Source organism: Lactuca sativa, chromosome 4 (genome assembly GCF_002870075.4).
Source record: "Lactuca sativa cultivar Salinas chromosome 4, Lsat_Salinas_v11, whole genome shotgun sequence".
NCBI lineage: Eukaryota > Viridiplantae > Streptophyta > Magnoliopsida > Asterales > Asteraceae > Lactuca > Lactuca sativa.
The window spans coordinates 50,828,034-50,836,168 of NC_056626.2; the positions used below are offsets into that span (position 1 = coordinate 50,828,034).

An 8,135-nucleotide genomic window follows, 5' to 3' on the forward strand; every position below is an offset into this window, starting at 1 on the left:
TAGGAAGCTCAACATATGTCAAGTGAGGGACATAATCTTCATCTGTAAGTCTTCACATTGGATTTAACTAGGATTGGATTAATCACTCATCCATTTAGATGCCAAATCCTTGGGCTTTCAAGATATCTTCAGCTATCTTGCTTGCTCATCAATCTACTTCTCTTTGCCTGGTGGCAGGGGAATCATTCGATTTATCCAAAGACATGGAGGGCTCCAGAGTTTCTTCCATGATAAGTGAGGTCTTATTTAGAGTGGGAGGAAGAGTGTGAATCTTTTTTTTTGAGAAGAAGGAGGAGGAGTTGGAGGTTTTTTTTCTTTTGGAAGAGATTTCGGTGGAACCTATGATGCAGTTTTATTTTTTGGAGGAGTTTGATATCTTTGAGGTGAGAGAGACTTGGAGATTTTTAAGGAAGAGATGACTTCAACTGTTGTGGATTTTCCCCTTTCAAGAATGAAGGCTTCGCCTTCTCCTAAAACAAAGCTTTCAACTCTTCAAGATTTTTGATGGTCTTGAAGAAATTGATTAGAAGTTAGTCACTGAGGTCATTTGTTATCATGAGGCTTGGGTTTTTGATGAATTTAAAGATATCCTTAGTAACGAATTGAATATCATAGATTGTTTCCCTTGCCTTAAGTTATCTTCTTAAGTCTCTAATTGTGGAATGGAGTTCGGCATACCCATCTTCGTAAGCTTTGTGGGTCTCGTTTATCAGATACTTCTTCTTTTCTTCCTACTTTATGGTCACCTTTACCAGTTGGTCATTTAGATCCTTGACATATTTTAGGAGTTCCTCGGCTTGCTTAATGAACTGTTTATGATCTTGGTAGAGTTGGACATCTAATTGACTAATACCCATATCAATGTGAATAAGGATGTGGTCAGATGTAAACTTTTGTTTTGTTTCAATTGCCAGAACTCGTTCTTCCAAGGACTGCAGTGTAGCTAAAGCAGGGGTCTACAGTGGCTGATTATTAAATACTGTAGGCAATATTTGATCAATAGTGCTTTTAAGTTCAAGGAATTCATTCCTTGACACAACCGAATTCTTCTTCTTCTTAGGCTTGGGCTTTGAAGTGGAGTGATGTGATCCACTAGACTTGTCCTCATCAATAAACATTAAGAAGTCTTCCTTGTTTCCTTTATTTTGTAGATTATCATCTTCATTTCAGAATCGATTCCAAAAATTTGTTCTTCGATGAGTTGCACCTCCATGCCATCATTGTTGGAGTCTCCTACTTTAGTTGGCGTAGGAACATGTTTTGATCCTCCAGCTTGGTTTCTTGTAGTTTCACAATCTTTCCTCATTGTTTCCACCATTTCTTCTACCTATTTGTGAGTTGTTTCCAAGTCATTGGCCTTTTTGTTATTATGAAGGAATTTTCCCAATATACTACAACTTGACGATTAACTTCTTATTTTTGTTGTTGTTGTTGAGTCTATCTTTCTTTTCTTCCTCGGAGGGCTCTCTTGAAGGCTTCAAACTTATTTTTATTCGACTCTATGATTGGTTGTTATCGGGCCCAACTATCATCTAAAACATAGCCATCAACACTATAACCACCAGGGTGTCCCCCCCAGTTTACGGATCCTCGCACAATGGTGCTCCCTATGCCTAACCCCCTTGTGAGAAATGAAGACGGTATAGGTGTTCTGGAACTTCCTCGGTCTCCTTGGTCTTGAACCAAGTCTGGCCTCAGTTCAATTTTGGCTAAGGTCATTTAAAAAGGACCCTTTAGTGCATTTATTGTTTGTTGTATATGTACTATAGAAAGAAGAATTAAGTTCATCACCTCAAGTGTAATAATGTGCATGTATTTGATCCCAAAGACCTTGGGATGTTTATCAACACCGTAATCTACTTGGAATCTCTATTGGGCTTTGTCTCCATGCTCCTAATTTGAAATGGTTACACTCTTTGTAGCAGAATGGACAGGTGGGGTTTACTTATGTCATTCAACATTGAAATGAATGGTTACCAGAGACTTTTGTGAGACTTCGATATGTTTCTTGGATCGCTTTTGGCTAAGATGGGTAGGAAGTTTCAAATTTCTTTTTCTACACAATTTTTAGAGTTTGATTGTCCGGGATATTTGGTGTTCATATTTACTGGTCCTTTAGAGATGATGGGAATTTTAGCTTGTGTGGAGTCTAAACTATTCTCAGGATTTGTAGTGTGATTTTGTTATCCAGTGGGACTGATCTCTTGGTTGTGCATCTGGTCTTTGGTATGTATGGGTTCTACAGTATTGACTTTTTATTTCTTTGAGGCTCTGGCACCTTTTATAACTATTTTTACTGGATTATATGTAACACCGTGATTTTCAAAGCAAAATTTGTCATTTAAATAATCAATTTATTATTAAAACACTTGTTTAAAATCTTACTCATATTCGAATTACAAAACATAGTTCCATTTTCATTTGAATAGACAACCAGGATCCTCTAGAATACAACTCTTTCCTCGGTGTGTACAATCGAGCCGATGCCATTCCGCGTTACTGAAAGAACCTGAAACAACATAACATAAATACTGTAAGCACGAAGCTTAGTGAGTTCCCCAATATACAACTTACGCACATACGCCTTTCCAGGCCCGACCTTCCGGTCCATGTGTCTCAGGGGACTTCCGTCCCTGCTGGGTAAACCTTCCGGCCTTACCCACGCCGACCTTCCGGTCCATCACACAACATATCGCCTTCCGGCCCATAACATATTGCCTTCCGGCCCATAATATAATCGCCTTCCGGCCCATAACATACATAGCACATATAACAAATAACTTACCACATATAGCATACATATCACATATCATATCCGACCTTCCGGTCACACAGTCAACCCTTCCGGGTACAGTATAGTGAGAAGACTCACCTCGCGGACACTGGAAGATAGAAACTCCTGGAATCTCTTGCACTTGATCCTCCGAGCTACAAGCTCCCTGTCTCATCATATATCCCTTTTTAATACTTCCATCTTCCACGTTAACTGACCCTAAAACGTTACACACAGGTCAACTCTGGTCAACGGCCATCTCGACTGGACTCGGCGAGTACCCTGGCGACTCGGCGAGTCTAGTCGTCCTCACCAATTCCTGCATGATCCCTTTCTACTCGTCGAGTATCCCTCTTGACTCGAAGAGGTCCTCGTGGAAGAATCGCGGGGCCACCCCGACTCTACTCGCCGAGCCTGAAGAACAAACTCGGCGAGTCCCAATGAATCTTCAAGCTACTCGCCGAGTCTGATCATCCGACTCGGCGAGTCTACGCCATGCAGTCGATCGAACTGCTTCCTGAGATACATATATTCTCGAATATACAAACATGGGACCTTCTGGACCTCTAAGGGTCCTAATACAAGGTTATAAACGTTGAATAACAACACAGCAATCCATCTAGACTCCAAATGGGTTCCATAAACCCTAAATCTATATACACATCAATCACAGGAGAATGTAATCCGAATTATTACCTGAATGATGTACCTTCCATGTCCCCAAACTTCAGAACTCGAACTCCCTGCAGTTCCTTTAGCTAAAACCCTTCTCCTCCTTGCACAACAATTCCTTCAAGGTCACCAATGGCCTTCAAGCTTGCTCTAGCCGCCCCAGTCGCCTAGGGTTCTTCCCAATCGATCAAAAGTCGTGAAATGACGGCATAATAACCCTTATATACGACCCAATACTGAACGGCTAGGGTTTCCGCTGAACAGCGTCGACTCGCCGAGTCCATATCTGGACTCGTCGAGTCCAGTCGTGAACCCGCGACCAAACCTGCAACCCTACTCGGCGAGTCTGGCTCCAACTCGTCGAGTCTCCCCTTTAAAACACCCCCAAAATGCAACTTAACAATACTTGAGATTTTGGGCTGTTACATTATATTTCTTGGACTTGTTTTATGTCTAGAGGATTGTGGTTTTGGAAAAGGACCAATGGGTTGCAGTGTAGGGCTAGGCCCAGGTAAAAAGATATGGTGTTGTATTGTTCGTAGCCTCCATGTGTTCAGATACTACAGGATCAATGAGTCGTAATTCAATTAGTATATGAAAAGGAAGCTATCTAATAGGACCAAACATATATTTATGTTTAGGAATAAAGTACCATTCGAGTTCTCCGTAGACGAAGAAGTTGATGTCTTCGCTAAGACTGAATTTGGCTTCAGAGTGTAGGTCCTTAATGTAGAGGGACAAAAACCTTGCATAAGTTACTGCAGTGAGTCCTTGCCTTTGAGAATCCCTTCCAACATAAGTAGCAAAATCATCCCAGAGAACAATGATGTAATCGACTGGTTTATCAGTGAAAATGCTCCTTCCAATATCCAAAGCTTGCTTTCCCATAACATCTGTACCACTAGTTTTACCTTATAGGAAATGAATGATGTAGTGACATAGGAACAACCATATAGCTACTAATTTTCCTTTAATAGAGTCAGTAACACCCTTCAACTTGGCTCCGTACCCCATCTTGTAAAGCGTTTTGAACACATCTTCATTCAATATCGAAATTTCAGTTTCTAAAATCATAGGAAAATCTCTTGAGCATAATATTTGCAAGAATACTAAGATTAATTGCACCGAGGAACTTCTTCTTGGTAAGAATTACAGTTGAATCATCCGCTAGTTTGAGATGAATTTTTCTAGGATCTTGAATCAGATGATAGGCATAAAATACACACTTGTAGAGAACTGAGAGAGGAACAATGTCTGCAACTGAATCGAAAGCATTGAGCAGTGGGTAGTTTGGGTTGCTTCTTGGATGCAGGGATGAAGCTAATTAGATGCAAGAGTGGGCCATGGCCCACCCTAGATAACTTGAGGATATATATATATATATATATATATATATATATATATATATATATATATATATATATATATAAATAAAATATAATTTTGTTAGTTAAAACAAATTTTGGGCTAAAATGGCCCACCGTCTACAACTTTTAAGTTTGTTTATTTATTATTTTTTTTCTTTGAGCAGAAAATTCTCATGTTACATTAGAGATACACTTTCTGCCGGCATCTCAATTAAATAAAGTTTTGAAACTTATTGCATCATCGTTCGTCATTCCAATTTGTTGTTGCAATTAAAACACTTTAAAGTTTAACCTCCATAGTATCACTAGGTTTTTTTTTATCTTAATTAATCAGTTTGTTTTATTTATATCTTATATAATTTAAATTGACTTAGTTCTTTCCAGTTTAACATTAAGGTATGCATTGATTTTATATTTTATCATATAGTCGTATGTATTGTATAAATTAGGTTGTTAATTGTTGCTATGAAATAGTTATATGAATAATTGTATTATATGTTATTGTATTACATATAAGTTTGCTTTGTATACAAATATAAGATTATGTTTGTAATAGAATTTTTCTGTGATTAGTGAATTTCGTTGAACAATGGGAACAAAGTAAAAAAGACTGGATTCGTTTTTCACACGTAATGTCTTACTAAGAGGCGAAGAGAAAAAAATGACATCATCATCATTACCGGTTGGGAAACCTCAAGCATCTCCAAAAGATGGTAACCATCTACCATCTTCAACAGCTAAGAGCCCTGCACCATCTTCAACGTTTGATAATCCTAGATGTTGTTCTATTGAACATGATCCTGGCCTACATCTACCTATATGGAAATATGCAACCAATATGAAGGATGAAATCAGACAAGCATACATAAGATCGGGGCCGCATCAACCTGTGTTGCCTAAATATCCTCCATCCAGGTCAAAAACTCATCCACGACATTTTCAATCTAAATGGTATTCTGAATTTCCTTGGATTGAGTATTCTAAAACTAAAGATAGAGCATATTGTTTTTATTGCTATATTTTTCTTAAATAATGAAATACCTATAATGGCCATGATGCATTTACAACTAATGGTTTTAAAAATTGGAATAAACTTAAAGGGAAACATTGTTCATTTTTGAAACACAATGGAGATATACCAATCTCTCAGCATTATAATGTTGTGTGATTTTGTGATACTTTGATGAATCATTTAGTACACATTGATAAAGTGATGCAAAAACAATCTACTAATCAAATTGAAATGAATAGGCTAATGGTGAAAACATCAATAGATGTTGTTCGTTTTCTTTCATTTCAGGGGATTTCGTTTAGGGGCATGATGAGAAAATTGATTCAAAAAATCGTGGCTACTTCATTTAGTTAATCAAGCTCACAACTTCTTACAATGAAGAGGTTGCAGGAGTCATTTTAGAAAACGCACCCAACAACGTGAAATACACTTCACCTGAGGTTCAGAAAGAAATTTTACATGTTTTTGCTGAGAAAGTGAGAAAAAAGATAGTTGAAGATATTTGTGATTCTAAATACTGCATAATCGTGGACGAGGCAAGTGATGAAAGTAAAAAAGAAAAATGGCCATTGTTCTTAGATATGTTGACAAGAAAGGTTACATACAAGAATGATTTTTTGAACTTGTCCATGTCAAAGATACATCGTCTTCCACTTTGTATTCTTCTATATGTGAAACTCTTACTTCTTACGAGCTTGTTGTTGATAATCTTCATGGACAAGGGTATGATGGAGCTAGCAACATGCATGGTGAATGGAAGGGATTACAAGCATTATTCCTTAAGGATTATCCATGTGCTTATTATATACATTGTATGGCTCATCGGTTACAACTTGCATTGGTTGCAGCAGCTAGAGAAGTAAGCTTTGTTCATGAATTTTTCCACAATTTATCTTTCATTGTGAATGTCGTAGGTGCTTCTTCTAAATGCCAAGATGAACTACAAGTTGTTCAAGTTGCTGAAACTGCAGAATTGTTAGAATATGGTGAAATTAATATTGGTAAAGGGGCTAATCAAATTGGTACTTTAAAGCGTGCCGAAGTCTCTCGTTGGAGCTCACATTTTACTTTTATTAGTAGTCTTATTCGGATGTATAATGCAACTTGTACGACTTTGGAAAACATAAAAAAGCGGGGTTTAATTATAAAACAAAAGGTGATGCTAGTATCGTGTTGAAAAGAATGACATCTTTTGAATTTGTTTTCCTTTTACATATGATGAAATTTTTTTTGGGAATTACTGATACTCTTTATCAAGCTTTACAACGAAAATCTTAAGACATCATAAGTGCAATCACAATGGTCTCTCATACAAAGAAACTGATTGAAACCCTTAGAGATAATGAATGGGAAACTTTTCTTGATGATGTCGTTGAGTTTTGTAAGAAGCATGATATTGATATTCCTGAATTCAAAGATCCTTATTTTGAAGGGAGAAGCAACAGGAAGGGAGGTCATATTACTATTCAGCATCACTATCATTTTGATATATTTAATGAAACTATTGATTTTTAGTTACAGGAAATTAATACAAGGTTCAATGAGAGAGTTGTAGAGCTTTTAGACCTTAGTCTTGCTTTGAATCCAAATGAGGGATATAAACGCTTCAATTCTGATTCTATTTTCAAACTTGCAAAAAATATTATTATCTTGATTTCACAAAACAGGAAATAGATGTTCTATAAGTTTAGTTCAAGAAATTTGATGCTTATGTGAAGGACCATCCATTTTTGGGAAAGTTGTCATCTATTGTTGAAGTATATCAAGGCTTGGTAGGGTAGAGACAGGAAAAGCAAGTCATTACTATCTTGTTGACAGATTGATTCGGCTTGTGTTGACCCTTCTGGTGTCTACTGCGACTACTGAGCGTGCATTTTCCGCCATGAAAATTGTGAAGAATAGAATACGTAACAAGATGGATGATGATTTTATTGCTGATAGTCTAGTTCTTTACATCGAGAAAGATATCGCTGAGATTTTTAGTTTAGACTCTATTTTAGGTGATTTTAATGATGTAAGAGAGTGTCGTGTGTAATTGAAATGAACAAGTTACTTTAAAAATGCATGCATTGTTACATTTTATTACTGTTTGAAGTATTTTGCTAGTAGTTTATATTTTGTAAATTATTTGGCATACCCTAAAACAAAATCTTTGCTACGCCACTACTTGGATGCCTCAGATTTTGTTGTTGTTTTGATTTCAAAATGTTTATAAAAATAACTTTTATGAAAAGACGAATCTCTTATTTATTTTACAATAAAAATTATAGTTTTTGAAAAGATACATGGGATAAAAAGGTATTTAATGAAA

General features: G+C 36.8%; 1 protein-coding gene across 1 annotated transcript; it reads left to right on the forward strand.

Annotated features, from left to right (window-relative positions):
• The first annotated feature begins 5,473 nt into the window (after nt 1-5,473).
• Nucleotides 5,474-7,859, forward strand: LOC111903318 (uncharacterized). Its single transcript, XM_023899123.1, has 5 exons — nt 5,474-5,727; nt 6,064-6,091; nt 6,175-6,373; nt 6,463-6,916; nt 7,592-7,859. The coding sequence occupies exons 1-5, from the start codon at nt 5,474-5,476 to the stop codon at nt 7,857-7,859; spliced, it is 1,203 nt and encodes a 400-aa protein (XP_023754891.1).
• The last annotated feature ends 276 nt before the right edge of the window (nt 7,860-8,135 follow it).

Bases quoted from the DNA above. Each gene is read 5' to 3' on its own strand.
- LOC111903318 (XM_023899123.1), top strand. From the start codon at position 5,474: ATGACATCATCATCATTACCGGTTGGGAAACCTCAAGCATCTCCAAAA. The intron at 5,728-6,063 runs GTCAAAAACTCA...TGAAATGAATAG, and splicing joins CCTAAATATCCTCCATCCAG to GCTAATGGTGAAAACATCAA. The intron at 6,917-7,591 runs GTATAATGCAAC...AAGTATATCAAG, and splicing joins ATTAGTAGTCTTATTCGGAT to GCTTGGTAGGGTAGAGACAG.